At 42.9% G+C, this 17,413-nt stretch overlaps 1 protein-coding gene across 1 annotated transcript; it reads right to left on the reverse strand.

Moving 5' to 3' along the window:
• Nucleotides 1-70: 70 nt before the first annotated feature.
• On the reverse strand, nt 71-14,186 carry LOC129546343 (uncharacterized). The gene is made up of 3 exons (XM_055411206.2): nt 13,938-14,186; nt 10,243-10,369; nt 71-5,678 (listed from the first exon to the last, which is right to left on the reverse strand). The coding sequence occupies exons 1-3, from the start codon at nt 13,965-13,967 to the stop codon at nt 3,868-3,870; spliced, it is 1,968 nt and encodes a 655-aa protein (XP_055267181.2). The 5' UTR covers nt 13,968-14,186; the 3' UTR covers nt 71-3,867.
• Between the last annotated feature and the right edge of the window lie 3,227 nt (nt 14,187-17,413).

A 17,413-nucleotide genomic window follows, 5' to 3' on the forward strand; every position in this document is an offset into this window, starting at 1 on the left:
GTATAGAGCAAACAGTGCAAGCCCCAGGCCCCTGCCCTGTACACTCCCACCCCAGTTCTTATGAGACACTGCCCCAACCAGGAGTGAGTAGTGGCCCTGAAGTCCAAGTGTCTGGAAAAGCAGCCAAACATGGTGAGATCCACAGACGGTAAAAGCAGTTGCAAATAGCCAACAGTTACAGAAAGGGAGAGATAAATAGTTTTGGAGAGTTTGGTGTAAGAAGCCCTTGCAAAGTAACCAGAGTCAGACGGGGCAACTCAGAATAGCAATGACCACTCAGATACTCTGATGCTAAAAAGGTGAAGCCAATAAGGGTTTCCAGGGATGCCCCAGTGTGTTCAGGGACACGCCTCTCCTCTGGTCAGTCAGTAAGTTATGTCTTTGAGGCCTCTGAGCCTCCAGTCAGGTAGGTCACGGTGCCCTGAACTGTTGCCTGCCTGGCCTTGTAAAGTCTCCTCCTGCACATGTGTAGTTTTCCACCAGAAGCCTGGGGGAACTTGGGTAGAATTTTTCAGCTCCACAAGGACTTCCCTGGCAGTCCCGTAGCTTCACACTTCCAGGACAGTTAGGCCCTACTCTATAGCACAAGGAACTCTGCTCAATGTCATGAGGTAGCCTGGATGAGAGGGGAGTTTGAGGGAGCATGGATACATGCATATCGTATGGCTGAGTCCCTTCACTGTTCACATGAAACTATCACAACATTGTTACTCAGCTATAGTCTACTACAAAACAGAAAGTTCAAAAAATTAAAAGACTCTTTGCTTCCTTGCAGAGGGTGTGGGTTCCATCCCTGGTCCGGAAACTAAGATCCCACAGGCCACATGGCACAGCCAAACACAAACACACATACACACAAAGAAATTTTCAGCTCCTTTTCTGACCACATTTCAAATTAGTGGTGATTGGGAAACACTATAAAGTAAGACTACATTTATTGTATTATTGAATACCTGGGTTTAAGTAATGGAAGTCATTATAATGCAAACTGATCTTAAATATGTGTGGGATGTGGTCATGACATTGTGCATAACTCAGAAAATTTGAGGAAAAGTGAGGAAATATCCTACCTGTATTAAAAGCAATGATTCCATATGGCAAATGTTACTCATTTAAGAAAGAGTAAAATTCCACGTCTTTGCTGTTTCAGTGTCTTATTTGTAAATGAATCGGGAAACTGTCATAATGCATATTAAAAAATAGCAAATAAGAAGTGAAACAGTACAGAAACAGATATACAGGTGGCAAAGACTTGCAAAGTGCTCAAAACCACAAATCATTTAAAAAAAGCAATTAAAATCACACTGAGATAGCACTCTGTACGTGTGCATGCTCAGTCACTCAGTCATGTCCAACTCTGTGACCACTGGACTGCAGCCCACCAATCTCCATTGTCCCTGGGATTCTCTAGGCAAGAATACTGGCATGGGTTGTCATTTCCTCCTCCAGGGGATCCTCCCAACCCAGGGATCAAACTCGTGTCTCCTGAATTACAGGTGGATTCTTTACCACTGGGCCAATGGGGGAGCCTTGGGATAGCACTATTCAGTTTTTCACAACGGCTGCTATAAATCATATCAAGCATTAGCAGGGATGTAGAAGAAGCGGAACTCTCTAACATACTGCTAGTTAACATGCCAAAAAAAGTACAATCATTTTAGATCTATCCTGTGACTCAAACATCCCAGTTTAAATTACTGACACAAGATCAAAGAAACACACATCCATGTAAACTAACACAAATGCTTGTAACAGGTTTACTTCCAATAGTCACAACCTAGAAATAACCTAAAGAACCATAAAAAGATGGATAAGTAAATCAACAGTGGCATATCCAAAGAAAAGAATATTACTCAAAAAAAAAAAGAGATACCCATATCTCAGAGTAATTACAAAACAAAGAAAACCAGGGGAAAAAAAGAACAGCTTATTCCCATCATATAAGAAAACGCAAAGGTTATCTATTATAAGAGAAAGTAAATAAATGGTTACCTGGAGAGGTGGGAAAGCAAGAAGAGATTATAAAAAGACATGAGGTAAATACACCATGACAGATCTGGTCATTATCAAGAGTAGGATGATGTTTTCGGAGGTCTGTACATATGTCAAAATTTGTAAAACTGTATATTTTACTTATAAGCTATTAACTACATGTAAATTCTATCTTTATAAAGCTTTAAAAACTGGCTCAAGAAAAACAAACAAACAAACAAAACCCATGTCCCACTCTTAATGGAAAATAGATTAAGAAACCCTGTATTGACTCCAGCATCTCTCTCCTTATACCCTTTGGAAGGTCAGTCTTGTCTCAGTAGCAGCAAATACAGGGAGCAATGAACATTTTTATCCATCAGGAGGAGTGCCACACAGGCCAAGAGCCACATCCTCGGAATATGAAACCACTTCCCTTTTTTCCTCCCTGCATGGTAAGGGCCTTGAGGTGAACATCACTGAGAAGCTACAGTGATCCTCAAAGCTTGACTAATTTCCCTGACAACATCCTCAACTACACAAGACAAGCATGCCCACAAGTCCTGAGATTTGCAGGATCTGTGATCCTGCAGAGTCATAGAAACATTACTGGCTAAACTTTGTTTTATTCTGGCCACACTTTGAGGTTTATGGGATTTTAGTTCCCCAACCAGGGGTTGAACCAGGGCCCTTGGCAGTGAAATTGTGTAAGTCCTAACTACTGGACCACAAGGGAATTCCCTCTAGCTACATTTTTAGAAGAGGTACATTTCATCTAATTGGTTGTGGTCTTCTACACTATATACTAGAGTTTCCATACTTATTACGGTTCCCCTTACAACTGTTCTGTATCTATCACGGTTCTCTTACAACCAATGACAACCAGTGGATTGTGGCCATCAAGGAATGTGGATCTTTGTAGCCCTGGGAAAGACATTCCATCAACAGTGGTGGAAATCTCTGTGATCTTTACTCCAAGTAACAAAAAATGATGTGGTTCTCAGAACCACTCCCCTTCCTTAAGAGTCATCTGAGACTCATAAAAAATATAGCATACAGGCTTCAAATGGAGAAAATCCTGCAGTCTTTCCTAGGAGGCGCTGGACAGTAATGCAAATTTGGTCAAAATCAAGTTATTTTCTGCCATGATGCTACCCCTCCTCAGGTACAATATGTAAGACCTATAAAAATTTCTCCCCTCCTTCCTGCCTATAGATTAGAAATCTGTACTAGTTTCTAAACTACCCTACACAGGAACAGAACTGTCAAGATTAATGAAGACTTCAAGGGTAAGGCCTTTGTTACTGTTCAAAGCAATGTGTAGCTGAGCTCTGGAGTCCATGACTTGCAAGCTGGACACACTCATCACAAGTATCACATGACACCAACATGTCCCTTAAAACTGTCGTCTTTGTTGGCGCACTACCAGCAAACTCAAATGATGTTCTGTGGATCAATATTGGGTTAGGTCTATGCCCAACATCGTCAAAGAGGAGGGAAAGACCCCGCAGGGCTCAGGTAACTCCTCTTTTGGCCAATACATGGGAGGACAGAGTTAAATCTCCCTGAGCACACTATGTGGACCTGCTAGGTGGCAGGTGTGAAATGGCCTTGACCACAGAGATGGCAGGGACATAAATGTGAGAAGAACCCTGGATAGGCTGGAGAGTGCAACATAGTCACACATGCTTCACACATAACCAGGGATTCTCCCACTGTTTACGCACAGATGGATGAAAGTCAATTCAGACAAATGGCTCCTCAGAAAGTTTCCTCCAGTGCCCTTAAACTGAATGCTGAAACTACATTTCCTGCATATCTATGCCTTTGTGTGAACTCTGATGTTGAAAGGGGTTAGATTTTTCCTATAAAAGATTTTCCACAGTCAGTGCACTCTTAAGGTCTTTCTCCAATGTGACCTTTCTGATGACAACGCAGTTTGGATGTGGTAATAAAAGATTTTCCGCATTCACTGCACACGTAAGGCCTTTCTCCAGTGTGAACTCTCTGATGATAATGGAGAGTAGAACTACAAGTAAAAGATTTACCACATTCACTGCACTCATAAGGCCTTTCTCCTGTGTGAATTCTCTGGTGTATTATGAGGTTATTTCTTTGGATAAAGGATTTCCCACATTCACTGCACTCATAAGGTCTTTCTCCAGAATGAACCCTTTGATGATAATGGAGGTCAGACCTAGAGATAAAAGATTTCCCACATTCACTGCACTCATAGGGTCTTTCTCCAGTGTGAGCTCTCTGATGATAACGAAGGCTGGAGCTGAAGGTAAAAGATTTCCCACATTCATTACACACATAAGGCCTTTCTCCTGTGTGAATTCTCTGGTGTAATATGAGGTTATTTCTTCGATTAAAGGACTTCCCACATTCACTGCACTCAAAAGGCCTTTCTCCAGTGTGGACTCTCCAGTGTTGAATGAGTGTCCACCTATTGTTAAAAGACTTCCCACATTCAGTGCATTTAAAAGGCTTTTCACCAGTGTGAGCTTTCTGGTGTTGATTCAATTGGGATCCATACTTAAACAATTTCCCACAGTCAGTACACTCATAAGGCCTTTCTCCTGTGTGAACTCTCTGATGTTGAATGAGAACCCACCTATTGTTAAAAGATTTCCCACATTCACTACATTCATAAGGCCTTTCTCCAGTGTGAACTCTTTGATGATAATGGAGGTTAGAGCTAGTAGTAAAAGTCTTCCCGCACTGACTGCATGCATAAGGCCGTTCTCCTGTGTGAGATCTCTGATGATACCTGAGGGCAGGCCTAGAGACAAAAGATTTCTCACAGTCACTGCACTCATAAGGCCTTTCTCCTGTGTGAGATCTCTGATGGTAAGTGAGGGCTGAGCTAGAGGTAAAAGATTTCGAACATTTACCACACACATAACTGTTTTCTCCACTGTGCCATGTGTGGGGAGAAACGAGGACAGATTTGTGGCTTAAGAATTTCCCACATTTGCTGCACTTGTACTGCATTGCCCCAGTCTGAATGCTTTGATGTTGACACAGGGTTGAGCTTTGCCGGAAGGATTTTCCAGATTCACCACACACATGAATCCATTCTCCAGCGTGGACTCTCTGGTGCACAACAAATGAGGATTTATACCTGAATGCTTTCCCACATTCACTGCACAGAAAACAAGGTCTTCCAGTGCAGACACCCTGGTCCTGAACAAGTGTACATGGGGGACTAAGGGCTTTCTTGCATTCTTCCCATGTGTGATGACTTTTCCTGCCATGTGAGGCTGACTCGCACTGGGTGACTGTGATTGGCTTCTTCACAGCCTGTTGCTGCAGGTGAACCATGATGGTCAGGAAGTCCTTTTCAAAATCCCTGCAGGTAAATGGCTTCTGTGACACATGGAATCTGCAGCTCTTCACAAACGAGGTCTTGTCCACACTGATTCTAAGGGTTTTCTCTCCCATGTGCTGCTCCAGGTGCTGCTGAAAGTTTGCACTAAAACAAAATTGCTTCACACATGCTCCACACCTCAACAGTTTCTGGACATGTTGTGTTTCATGGTGCTCAGCCAAGCGGAAAATGGTCCTCAAGACTAGACCACAAATCTCACATGGGTGCATCTTCTGAGTAGACAAAGCTGCCTTCGGAGTCCTAGCCTGTGACACTCCTAGAGAAGTGATCAGTTCAGAAGGTGCCTCTGCATTCTCTGTTCCACAGCAGCAACCTGAACAGAAAGAAATGCAGGTCAAGTACATACTGACTACAGGGAAGGGTCAAGCTCATCACAAATTTGCATCTGCATCAACAACAAAACAGCCAGAACACAATAAACAGTGGCCACGATTTCCCTGGAGATCCAGTGGGTAAAACTTCACCTTCCAATACAGGGAGTGTGGGTTCAATCCCTGGTTGGGGAGCTAATATCCCACATGCGTCTGTCAAAAAAACAAGACAGAAAACAGAAACAATACTGTAACAAATTCAATAAAGACTTTAAAAATAGTCCACATCAAAATCTTAAAACAAACACAGCAAGCAAATTAGACCAAATCTTATGTTGTCAAAAAGAGACTCACATCAGTACTAAGGACACACAGAGCTCAAAATGAAGGCAACATAAAGATACTCCATGCAAATGGAAAACTGGAAGTCAGCATAAGTACTGTATAGCTTCAGACAAAACAAACATTAAGTGAAAAACTGCAACAAAAGACAAGTTCATGATATAATGATAAAAGAGTTAATCAAGGGACTATAACAATAGCTAGTGTATATGCATTGAACATTGTAGCATGAAAATGTATGCATCAAATGTTAACCAATCTGAAAGCAGAAACAACAACCCAATAACAAGGGATTTCATAGAACTTTCCTGGTGGTCTGGTGGTTAAGAATTTACCTTGCCATGCAGGGGACAGGGGTTCGATCCCTAGTAAGGTAATTAAGATCTCACATGCTGCAGAGCTACTAAGCTGGCATGCTACAATTTCTGAGCCCATGAGTTCCAGAGCCAGCTCACCACAACAGAGGGCCAGCGTGCTGTAAACACTGAAGCCCATGTACCACAACTAAGGAGTCCATGTACCTCAACAAAAGATTCCAAATGATGAAACAAAGAAGATCCTGTGAATTGCAACTAAGACCTGACACAGTCAAATAAATAAATAAAATTAGGGGAAAAAAATAGCTAGAGACTTCAATATTCTCCTTTCAACAAAAGGTAGATCATCCAGACAGAAATTCAATAAGAAAACTTTGCACTTGAACATATACTTTAGATCAAATGGACATATACAAAACATAACATCCAACTGCAGCAGAATACACATTCTTAACTGCATACAGAACACTGCCCAGAGCAGATCATATGCTACAGGTTATAAAACCAGGTCTAACAAATTTAAGGAGATTGAAACAATATAAAGTATCTTTGCTGACCTCAATAGATTGAAGCAAGAAATCAGTAACAAGGAGGAAACTGGGAAAATTCACAAATATGTGGAAATTAAACATCAGAATCATGGAAAAATAATGGATCTCAGAAGAAACCAAAAAATACCGTAGCAGTTCAAAGACGGAAACTTAGAGCAATAACTGCTTACTGTAGGCATATATAGGAAAATAAAAGTCTTGGCTTCATGGGTGACTTCTACCAAACATTCAAAAAAGATTAAATACCTACCCTTTTCAAACTCTTCCAAAATATTGGAGAAAGGAATGCTTCCTAGCTCATTTTACAATGGCAACATCACCAGATACCAAAACCAGATGAAGACAACACAGAGAAAATTATAGGACAGCATCTCGGATAAACACAGATGCAAAAATCCTGAACAAAATATTAACTCTGAATTAAGTGTAAAGAAGGAACATACTCAACATAATAAAAGTCATAGATGGCAAATCCTTCAGCTGACATCAAGTTCAATGGTGAAATGTCAAAAGCTATCCCTCTAAAATCAGGAACAAGAAAAGGATGTCCAATATCTCCAATCTTATTCGATGTAATATCAAAAGTCCTAGCAAAGAGCAGTCAGGCAAGGGGGAAAAAAAAGGGGGGGGAAAAAGGCATCCAAAATGGAAAGGCAGAAGTAAAACTTTCACTATTTGCAGATATCAAGGTTTTACACATAGAAAACTCCAAGGACTCCACCAATAATCTATTAGAAATAACCAACAAAGTTGCAGGGTACAAAATTAACATACAAAAAACAGTTCAATTTCTAAACTTGAACAGTAAGCTAGCAAAAAACTTAAAACAATCCCATTTACAATTCCAACAAAAAGAATAAAATACCTAGGAGTATTTAACCAAGAAGGATGAAGACCTATACATGAAAAACTCTAAGACATTGTTGAAAGATTGAAAAAGACACAAATGGAAAGATATTACATGCTCACTGACTGGATGAATTAACATTATTAAAATGTCCATACTACCTAAAGCAGTCTACAGACTGAATGCAATCTCAATCGAAATCCCAAGGACATTTCTCACAGAAATAGAACAAAAAATCTGACAATTTATATACAAAACCACAAAACTTAGCAAATAGCCAAAGGATTTTTATAAAATAAACAAAAAAACTCAAGAAAACAAAGCTGGGGGAATTCCCTAGAGATCTGATGGTTAGGACTCAGCACTTTCACTGCAATGACCCAGGTTCAATCCCTGGTCAAGGAACTAAGTTGACCTGCTTGCTGCAACTAGAGAAAGCCCAAATGCAGCAAAGAAGATTCAGCACAGCCAAAAATAAATGAATCTTTAAAAAAATAAAAAAAGACACCCACCCTATAGGGTGGTCCAGTGGTTAAGAATCCAACTGCCAATGCACAGGAGACAAGTTTGATCCCTGGTGCAGAAAGATTCCATATGCTGAAGGGCAACTGAGCCCATGCGCCACAGCTAGTGAAGCCCACTTGCCCTAGAGCCTGTGCTCCACAACAGAAGCCACTGCAAGAAGAATCCCATGTATCTTTGAATCAGTTCTAATGAGGTGGATGAAACTGGAGCCTATTATACAGAGTGAAGTAAGTCAGAAAGAAAAACACCAATACAGTATATTAACACATATATATGGAATTTAGAAAGATGGTAACGATGACCCTATATGCAAGACAGCAAAAGAGACACAGATGTAAAGAACAGACTGTTGGACTCTGTGGGAGAAGGTGAGGGTGGGATGATTTGAGAGAAGAGCATTGAAACATGTATAAGTGAAACATATTGCCAGTCCAGGTTCAATGCATAAGACAGGGTACTCAGGGCCGGTGCACTGGGATGACCCAGAGGGATGGGATGGGGAGGGAGGTGGGTGGGAGGTTCAGGATGGGGAACACATGTACACCCATGGCTGATTCATTTCAATGTATAGCAAAACCCACTACAATATTGTAAAGTAATTAGCCCCCAATTAAAGAAAAAAAAAAGAAGCCCATGCATCACGAGAGTAGCCCCCACTGACCTCAACTAGAGAAACCTCACACACAGCAACAAAAACTCAGTGCAGCCAAAAATAATTTCTTTTTAAAATGAGGGGTAACATGCTAGCAAGGACACACAGAAAAGGGAACCATTGCACATGGTTGCAAAGTATGTAAATTAACATAGTCATGGAAAATATCACAAATATTCATCAAAATATTGAAAGTAGAACTACCATATGATCAAACACACCCATTTCTGGGTATATATCCCAAGGAACAAAATCAGTATCTTCATGAAACAGGTGCACGTGCATATTCATTGCAGCATTATTCAAAAGAGCCAAGATACAGAAACATTTTAAAGTGTTCATTACTGGATGAAGTGATAAAGAAAATGTGGTACATACACAAACATGCACCAACTTTCCCATGATTATGTGTGCAGGAATATTCAGATAAGAAAAAGGAAAAACTGCCACTTGCAACAATCATGAGCCTAGAGGACATTATGCTAAATGAAATAAGTCACAGAGAGACGAACAAATAGTTTATTAAAAATAGAATCTTTAAAAAAGTCAAACTTAGAGAAGCAAAAAGTAGAAGGCCAAATACTGAGAGCTAGAAAAACGGGGCGATGGTGAAAAATACTTCCAGTTATGAGTAAGTTCTAAGAACCAAATGTGCAGAATAGTGACTATAGTCATTAATATTGTATTGTATACTTGAAATTTGCTAACAAATCCTAAGTATTCTCACATACACAAAAGAAAGTTATGTCTGGTGATAGGTGTGTTAATAAATTTCATGGTGATAATTGTTTCATAATATATATATATCAAATCATTACATTATATATATTAAGTACATAAAATTTTATCAGTTATACCTCAACAAAGTTGGGACGACAGGATGAAATGGAAACAAGAGGTCTAAACATAAAAAGAACTATATAGGCGAGAGATCAAGAGTAGCCAATGCTCATGTAAGTAGTCCCCATGACAGTGGCTGCAATTCCATAAACAGGCAGAAACAGAATTGTCAGCTAAAGGAGGGGGCCACAGAAACTGCATGGATCTGGATACACTGATCCATTCAGGGCAAGGGCGAGCAAGCTGCACCCAAAGGCCTTACTGCAAGACTATGAACCACAAATCCTTCCCTGTGACAGTTCAGTATAGCAGGTATTAGGGTTGTAGGGGAGAAAAAAGGGCAGTGCAAAAACCCCAGCCCTATTAACCACAACTACCCAGAACACTGGGGAAGCAAGCAGTGCCAACACCATGGGAGGACAGAGCACCTTCTGGGGCATGAGGCAGGATACAGAGGCCAGCCCAGGTCAGTAGGGAGGCTGAAGGTCTTACCCAGTGAGGATATAAGTGCATAGTTCTCCAGCATCACATCCAGATACAGGCGTCTCTGAGCCTCATCAAGGAGCCGCCATTCCTCCCAGGAGAAGTACACAGCAACATCTGGAAAGGTCACACTACCCTGTGGTGAAGGGGACAAATGAAACCTTGAACAGTCTCTCTCTAAGAATCCACAACACATCTCTCCAAACAACCTATGCCATTCCCATCCTTCACTGGTGCCACTGATGCCTTCTCTCTCTTCACCACCCGCTTTACTCACTGTGTTCAGCCCTCAGCAGTAACTGGGCGGGGGGCAGGGGGTGGTACTACAAGGCTTCTCCAGAATTTTGTGCACACAGATGCCATCTAAACTCTGGGCTTGGCCTGCAATGTCCTGTCCCTCCAACCAAGCAATTCCCCTAGAGTCTCCCAAATTATGGGACTCTAGACACAGCCAAAGATAAGCTCATGCTTCACCTGTAAATACTCAACATCAGGAACCTGAGGCCATCAGTTCACATTTCCTCTTAATGGGCACATCATTCTGTAGGTAGCACTTCTCTCACAATTTCAGACTCTACAGTTGCACTTCCACAGCACTGCCATCTCCCTGCACCACACCACAGAATTCTTCCTGAACACACATGCACACCTGGTGCTTGGCATCCAAAGAATGCTTGAGAAATTAAAGAAGATTCACTACAACCCCAGTCCTCTGATGGATCTGACACCAGACTAAGCCACACATGCTGCTTAGAAGATCTTGCCACCTGCTGCCAGTCCTTCCTTCAATATTCGCCACCCTAAAACCACACAAGATTTTCACATTCCCATAACTCTCTTCAACTTTACTGCTAGCTTTGCCCTTTCAGCAACCACAACACTCCTCTCTCCACTCAACCTTTGTAAAAAAAATCCAGCCCTAAAAATCTCCCCTCCAGTCACAGTGATTCACAAATGACATCTGTCCCAGACCTTCTCCACTGGCAAGACTAAAACATCCCAGATCCTGTCAAAGTTCATTGCAACATTCTGGAGAAGTCATATAGTACTAAATGAGAAGCAGCTCCAGACTTACTGCCTTCTTGTCTTAATTACTCCTGGGTCTCCTCAGCCATACCTCAGACTCCATTCATCCCACTGAAGCCTTGGCCGCCTGCCAAGCTGACCTCTCTTACACGGGTCCCACTGCCACTTCTCTACTTCACTTGGGTTTGCAATGCCCTAAAACCCCTGAGCAAAAGAACTACTCCTTAGCACACGCCCTAGTCTTTCTGACCTACTAATATCATGGCCACTATAACCTGCATTCCCTTCCTAAATGTGATCCACAGTTCCACCTGTGTCCACACAATGGTCATCACTTGAAAATTTCCATTCCTGAACACGTTCCCCAGTTTTCCAGACCTGCCTAGTCAACTGTCCATGTTGCCTACACTCAAGTCTTCTCTGAAACATTTCAGATTCTTCAGAGAGCCAAATCAAACTCATAATATTTCCAAAGAAAATTAACGTGCTGCTAAGGTCCCCATCCAGTTGATGGGTCTTCCATCCCTTTGTCTACTAGGGCCAAAACCCCAAGGGTCATCCCTTACAATTGTCTTTCTCTTGTCACCAACAAAACCCACAATTTAATTTGTCCCTTTGTATGAGAGCAGGATGAGAACAGCCCTTAGCAGGCAGCCATGGCTGTGCCTCAGTACTCTGCACTCTGTAACTAGGCAACAAGTCTTCCTCAGCCATTGGCCAGTGCCTCAGAGGACCCTCCCCACAAACAAACAACTGTCAATGAATGACCATTAGGGAAGTGATTCAGTCAAGGGTCAGTGGTGTGGTGATCATCAGGTGGAGAGTGAGCTAGGAAGCAGATTCAGGCCTTCTTCTGGAGGCCCTCCAGCGCAACCAGGCTTGGACCAGCAGGTCACCTGGGGAGTCCAGGAAACAGGCTGGGGATTACACCCTGCAGGGCTTCAGCACCCTCATAAGGCCCTCTACTAGCCGTGGCCCAGGCCATGAGGCAGTAGTGAACCTCTCTCCCATTCTTGTCTCTGTGATGTAACAGCAGTGGCCGTCTGCACGGTTTGCAGTCTGTGAGAACTGGTTTCCCACTTTGGGCAGCCTGAGGAGCCTGAGTTGGATTATAAAGAAACCTGAGAGCTGAAGAATTGATGCTTTTGAACTGTGGTGTTGGGAGAAGACTCTTGAGAGTCCCTTAGATAGCAAGAAGATCAAACCAGTCAATCCTAAAGGAAATTAGTCCTGAATATTTGTTGGAAGGACTGATGCTGAAGCTGAAACTCCAATACTTTGGCCACCTGATGCGAAGAACTGACTCAATGGAAAAGACCCTGATGCTGGAAAGACTGAAGGCAGGAGGAGAAGGGAACAACAGTGGATGAGATGGCTGGATGCCATCACCGACTCAATAGGCATGAATCTAAGTAAGCTCTGGGAGTTGGTGATGAACAGAGAAGCCTGGCATGCTGCAATGCATGGGGTTGCAAAGAGTCAGATACAACTGAGCAACTGAACTGAACTGAGGAGACTGAGGGCCAGTTGGGTTGGATGCCTGGCTCCTTCAGGGATGACAGCTGGGCAAGTCTGGGGACCTGGCCTTGAAGGAGCTGCCAACTGCAATCTGCCACCTCTTAGCTAGGACTGGGATATTGGAAGGTGAAAGTTGTGCCTTGGGACTTTGCCCTTTCTTGTCAGGATAGAGAATAACATTCATCTGGTAGAGACTTATAGGAACATCCTTACCTGACCATGAACTGATCCCAAGAACAAAGGATCTAACATGAGAAATCTATAACAACTAACCACGCCCATACCTCACCTTTTGCTTTTAAAGGGCCTTGCTGAAAGCTTTCAGTAACTTTGGGGCTCTTAGGGCACGAGCCACCCATCTCCTTGTACAAATCTGTAATAAACCTCTGTTCCAAACTCTGTTTTAGTATTGATGGGCCTGACTGTGAGGGGGGCACAAGGACTTGAGATTTCGGTAACAACTTCTCAAAAAATTGTTCCAGGATTCAACCACTTTTCACACATCCAAGGTAGTCACTCTGGTCCATCAATACACACCTAGGCTATTACAATTAATACCTCTGTGCTTCCTGTCTCCTACCTCCCTCTCCTACTTTGTTTTCTTCTTGGCAGTCAGAGGGAGCCTATTTTGATCTGCATGCGATCACTTCCCGCTTGCGATTCAAACCCTCTATTACCTACGAAATAAATGGTCTTTTCTTTTTTCTGGCCGCACGGTGGGACTTGTGAGATCTTAGTTCCCCAAACAGGAATTGAACCGGGGCCCTCGGCCAAGAGAGGCGGAATCCTAACCACTGGGCTGCCAGGAAATTTCCATAAATGGCCAAGCTTTCTCGCTGCAACACTGCAACCCTGACTGATCCAGCTGCAACTTGCTCCTAACAGAAATTGCTAGAAGGATTGAGAACTGCTCTGCCCAAGTTCCTGGTCAGTACAACCTCCAAATCTCTGCGCCTTCAGGTCCCTCCGCCCGTCACCCTCTCCCACGCGCATTCACAGAGTCTGTCAGACACAGAGCCCCACCCAGTCGGCCTCACCGGCCTGGATCCCCGGGACTGGGCTGCGGGCACGTGAGCAGGCTACCGCCACCCCCTCGACGCTCGCGGTTTTAGTGTCTGGTGGGGTGAGGGCGGTGAAGGCCCAGGGGGACCAGCGTTTACCTGAGGCGGGTCCCTTAGAGCCGCCGCCATCGGACTCTGTGGGCGGAGCGGGGCCGGGAGCGGCTGGAGTACCCCGCCCGGTAGGGCTTCTGCCGGTCTTGGCGCAGCGCACCCTGGGCGACGTCACCGAGCCTCACACCCGCCTCTCTGCAGCGGGTACCTTCTCAGTCTCATCCCCACTTCCAAGCACTAGTAACCGAAGAGCCTGAATTATGAAAAAGCTCCAGTAAATTCAAAATGACGCTCATAGCGTCGCGGCCGGAAGTCCCGCCCAGACATTATTGCCTCACAGGCAAATACGGCTTTTCTTTGTCTTAATTGGCTGATCGTCGCAGCCCCCAGCTCACAGCCGCCTGGGTAATGTATTTCCCACATATACGAGCCAAGGTCCAGTTTTGAGTTATCCCTGACATCCAGGAGAAAAGGCTAAGTTACACTGTGAGGTTTGCTAAAATAACAACCTAACTCCAGAGACTGAGGTGGGGCGTTGCTTCTTAAAGAGAATGCACTCAGATGTTTGAGGATTACTATCTGTAACTGATCACACAAATGTTTGGAGACATTTTTTCAAATTCTTCGAAGCTCTGCGTGTTCCTAGAGTCTAAGAGCACCTTTCCAGATGCTCTCAAATCCATCAATTCAAATGCATCCTGGAACTTCCCAGTCGGTCCAGTGATTAAGATTGCTCCCTTCCAAGGCAGGAGGCGTGGTTCAGTCCCTGATGAGGGAACTAAGAGCCCACAAGCCTCCCAGCACGTCCAAACAAACAAACAAAAAAACGCAAATGATCTATGCAGAGTCACTTAGACACAGAATGGACACACTGGAAACTGAAGCTAATAAACAATAGTGCACTGTTCATCTGTGTTCGGTATAGACAAATACACAAAAGTGTAGATAAGGAAAAGGATGCTGCGCCACCTTGAGGAAGAAATAAAAAGATAGGTCTCTGACAATGATTCCCAAGACAACAGAAATTCTGCCTTTATAGTTGCTGGGAGAAATATCAATAACCTCAGATACGCAGATGACACCACCCTTATGGCAGAAAGCGAAGAAGAACTAAAAGGCTTCTTGATGAAGGGAGAGTGAAAAAGTTGTCTTAAAGCTCAACATTCAGAAAACTAAGGTCATGGCATCTGGTCCCATTCAGTTCAGTTCAGTTCAGTTCAGTCGCTCAATCGTGTCCGACTCTTTGGGACCCCATGAATCACAGCACCCAGGCCTCCCTGTCCATCACCAACTCCCGGAGTTCACTCAAACTCATGTCGATCAAGTCGGTGATGCCATCCAGCCATCTCATTCTCTGCCGTCCCCTTCTCCTCCCGCCCCCAATCCCTCCCAGCTTTTCCAGTGAGTCAACTTTTCGTATGAGGTGGCCAAAGTATTGGAGTTTCAGCTTTAGCATCAGTCCTTCCAATGAACATCCAGGATCGATCTCCTTTAGAATGGACTGATTGGATCTCCTTGCAGTCCAAGGGACTCTCATGAGTCTTCTCCAGCACCACAGTTCAAAAGCATCAATTCTTCGGCGATCAGCTTTCTTCACAGTCCAACTCTCACATCCATACATGACCGCTGGAAAAACCATAGCCTTGACTAGACGGACCTTTGTTGGCAAAGCAATGTCTCAGCTTTTTAATATACTATTTAGGTTGGTCATAACTTTCCTTCCAAGGAGTAAGCGTCTTTTAATTTCCTGGCTGCAATCAGCATCCGCAGTGATTTTGGAGCCCAAAAAAATAAAGTCTGACACTGTTTCCACTGTTTTTCCATCTATTTCCCATGAAGTGATGGGACCAGATGCCATGATCTTCGTTTTCTGAATGTTGAGCTTCAAGCTAACCTTTTCACTCTCCTCTTTCACTTTCATAAGAGGCTTTTGAGTTCCTCTTCACTTTCTGCCACAAGGGTGGTGTCATCTGCATATCTGAGGTTATTGATAATTCTCCCGGCAATCTTGATTCCAGCTTGTGCTTCTTCCAGCCCAGCATTCCTCATGATGTACTCTGCATATAAGGTAAATGAGCAGGGTGACAATATACAACCCTGACGTACTCCTTTTCCTGTTTGGAACCAGCCTGTTGTTCCATGTCCCGTTCTAACTGTTGCTTCCTGACCTGCATACAGGTTTCTCAAGAGGCAGGTCAGGTGGTCTGGGATTCCCATCTCTTTCAGAATTTTCCACAGTTTCTTGTGATCCACACAGTCAAAGGCTTTGGCATAGTCAATGAAGCAGAAATAGATGTTTTTCTGGAACTCTCTTGCTTTCTCCATGATCCAGCGGATGTTGGCAATTTGATCTCTGGTTCCTCTGCCTTTTCTAAAACCTGCCTGAACATCTGGAAATTCATGGTTCACATATTGCTGAAGTCTGGCTTAGTTGTGTTGTTTTCTAATGTGAATGGATGTATTTTTCTGCACTTATAAACATGTTTTATAATTCATTAGTATTATGTTGAATGCTATTATTTCTAATACTAAACCATTCTTGAGTTACTGAGATGCTTTCAACTTCTGAAAACACAGATGAATTTAATAAGTTTTATGAGACTGCTATTCTAGTACCATAAAATTAGTTGAGGAATATGAATCTCTGAAAGATTGATAATAAGCTTAGATTCCTCGTTTCAGTGAATGATTCATGTAACTCCCTTCCTGTGAATCAGTGTCTTTCTACAAATCTGTCAGATAGCAAGTATCAGCAAGTATCAAAGAGATTTGGTATTTGTTAGCTTGATCAAGAAAGACATGCGTTTTAGGGAGGTTCAAGAGGGAGATGACATATGTATAGCTGTCAGACATATGTATATGGCTGACTCATGTTCATGTATGGCAGAAACCAACACAATATTGTAAAGCAATTATCCTTCAATTAAAAATAAACCTTAAATAAAGAAAGACATGTCTAGGAGGTTGACTTATTGTTTTATTTTGTTATTTTATTTTTTAATAAGATTTACTGAATTATAAAACTGTAAGGTTGTATATTGTCACCCTGCTTATTTAACTTATATGCAGAGTACATCATGAGGAAAGCTGGACTGGAAGAAGCACAAGCTAGAATCAAGATTGCCGAGAGAAATATCAATAATCTCACATATGCAGATGACACCACCCTTATGGCAGAAAGTGAAGAGGAACTCAAAGGCCTCTTGATGAAAGTGAAAGAGGAGAGTGAAAAGGTTGGCTTGAAGCTCAACATTCAGAAGACAAAGATCATGGCATTTGGTCCCATTACTTCATGGGAATAGATGGGGAAACAGTGGAAACAGTGTCAGAATTTATTTTTGGGGGCTCCAAAATCACTACAGATGCTGATTGCAGCCAGGAAATTAAAAGACGCTTACTCCTTGGAAGGAAAGTTATGACCAACCTAGATAGCATATTAAAAAGCAGAGACATTACTTTGCCAACAAAGGTCCATCTAGTCAAGGCTATGGTTTTTCCAGTGGTCATGTATGGATGTGAAAGTT

Source organism: Moschus berezovskii, chromosome 22, assembly GCF_049115385.1.
Source record: "Moschus berezovskii isolate FMDL1 chromosome 22, NW_MosBer_1.0, whole genome shotgun sequence".
NCBI lineage: Eukaryota > Metazoa > Chordata > Mammalia > Artiodactyla > Moschidae > Moschus > Moschus berezovskii.

Bases quoted from the DNA above. Each gene is read 5' to 3' on its own strand.
- LOC129546343 (XM_055411206.2), bottom strand. From the start codon at position 13,967: ATGGCGGCGGCTCTAAGGGACCCGCCTCAG. The intron at 10,370-13,937 runs GTAAACGCTGGT...CCTTCACCACAG, and splicing joins CTCTAAGGGACCCGCCTCAG to GGTAGTGTGACCTTTCCAGA. The intron at 5,679-10,242 runs GTAAGACCTTCA...CTTTCTGTTCAG, and splicing joins TGCACTTATATCCTCACTGG to GTTGCTGCTGTGGAACAGAG.